Raw genomic sequence first — 1,923 nt, forward strand, 5'->3', positions numbered from 1 at the left:
GGGACTGACTGACTTCGCTCAGCGTGGTGTTTTCAGGGTTTACCCATGCTGTAGCGTGTGGCAGAACTTCATTTCTCTTTACAGCTGAGTAGTAGTCCGTCGTAGGTATGCACCTTTTTTTTTTTTTTTAACCTTAAGATAAGTTTTGCTCTAATAACCTATGTGGAGAACAATATTATTCCAACTTTTTCTTTTTCTCCCTTCCCGTCAGGCATGTCTACTTCTGTCAGTGAGAAAAAAACAACTGCCAAGTAATATCCACGTCCCAGACTTATCACTGAGAAGTCTTTTTGAGGTAAGGTGACCTTCTTACATAAAGTTTCCAGTCAGGCCACCTCAGCCTTTTATGTGGGGCCTTCCTCTTCAGCTGCCTCACCACAAATTTACTATTTGTATCTTCGGCGTGGGCCATAGCTAATTCAGGTTTTACTGATGCCAAACTTTACGGCTGAAGGGGTATGAAGTTTCATACTGATGTAGTGACTTCCATGATTCTTCCTGCATTTTCTTTTTATTTCCAGAAATATGTCTCTGTCGGACATTATGAGAATATGGAGCAGGTGCCCCAGTTAGTCCAGTGGTTCATATCCAGTGGTGCAAGCATTGAGAGCATCGGACCATACCCTCTTCATGCCCTCATGCAACTCTGTATCCAAGCAAGTGAGTATTCTTCCAGTTCCACGCCCTCCAAGCTGCCCTGCCAGCATGGGGCGCTCTGCTGAGTTTAGGGGAAACCAGAAATTTTTTTTATTGTGCTTTGGGTGAAAGTTTACAGCTCAAGTTAATGTCTCATACAAAAATGCATACACATGTTGTTTTGTGACATTAGTTGCAATCCCCACAATGTGACAGCACACTCCCCCTTTCCACCTTGGGTTCCCTGTAGCCATTCAACCAGCTCCTGTTCCTTCCTGCCTTCTCATCCTGACAGGAGCCGCCCATTTGGTCTCGTGTATCTGATTGAACTAAAAAGCACACTCCTCCCGTGTATTATTCTTTGTCCTGTAGTCCTGTCTAATCTTTTTCTGAAGAGTGGGCTTCAGGAATGGTTTCAGTTCTGGGTTGACAGAGCATTTGAGGGCCATAGTTTCAGGGGTTCCTCCGGTCTCGGTCAGACCATTAAGTCTGGTCTTTTTACATGAATTTGAGTTCTGCTCCACACTTTTCTCCCCCTCCAGGGAAACCAGAATTTAGCGACTTGAATAATTTGAAGACAGGAAGCTGGGAAATGTCATCATTTTATTTCTCTCGGGACTAGTAGCTAAAGCAAAGTTGAAGGGATTTCGTGTTCCCAGACAGACTTGTGATGGACCCAGGAGGAGACTTGTGATGGACAGTTGTTGGCAGGCAGAGCTCCCAGGAGAGCTGTGGGGTTTCCTCCCTCTAGCCCTCTTCCCTGTTCACTCCCTCTCCAGCCCAGATTGCCGAGTGCTGAGTTCTGGGACCATGGCCGGGGGACCCCAGGGGAAGCATGGGCTATTGATGATATGTTTTGGTTGTGGTTCTTTAAAGGGATGACATTCTTCACGTAACTTTCTATTTAAAACGTCACCAGCTGGCTACAAGAATTAAATTTTTAAATATTTTTATTTTACCATTAAATCTCCCCCCCAACCCCCATACTTTGGATAGAAGCTTGTTTTTCTTTTCCAAGCATATATGGCTTCGCTCTTGGACACTTGTGCTGTTGTTAGGTGCTGCTGAGTCAGGTCTGACTCATAGCGATCCTATAGCGACCCTAGAGGACAGAGGAGAACTGCCCCATAGGGCTTCCAAGGAGTGGCTGGTGGATTTGAACTGCCAGTCTTTTGGTTAGCAGCTGAGCTCTTAACTGCTACGCCACCAGGGCTCTGACTTGAACGTTTAATTACAGCATTTTAGAGCTGGAAGGGGCAGAGAGGTCTTGTTTGATCCACTCTTCTC

The 1,923-nt window shown here is 45.6% G+C and overlaps 1 protein-coding gene across 2 annotated transcripts in view; it reads left to right on the forward strand.

Annotated features, from left to right (window-relative positions):
- The first annotated feature begins 81 nt into the window (after positions 1-81).
- The window catches only part of TRANK1 (tetratricopeptide repeat and ankyrin repeat containing 1), a 68,167-nt gene continuing 66,325 nt past the window's right edge, over positions 82-1,923 (forward strand). For both annotated transcript variants that reach the window (XM_023732231.1, XM_023732232.1), the window contains exons 1-2: positions 82-295; positions 522-660. In XM_023732231.1, the coding sequence (XP_023587999.1) occupies positions 161-295; positions 522-660 (274 nt within the window). In that variant the 5' untranslated portion in view covers positions 82-160. The remainder of the gene's footprint in view (positions 296-521; positions 661-1,923) is intronic.

The sequence above is a fragment of the Trichechus manatus genome, unplaced genomic scaffold (genome assembly GCF_000243295.1).
Source record: "Trichechus manatus latirostris isolate Lorelei unplaced genomic scaffold, TriManLat1.0 scaffold00049, whole genome shotgun sequence".
Classification (NCBI taxonomy): domain Eukaryota; kingdom Metazoa; phylum Chordata; class Mammalia; order Sirenia; family Trichechidae; genus Trichechus; species Trichechus manatus.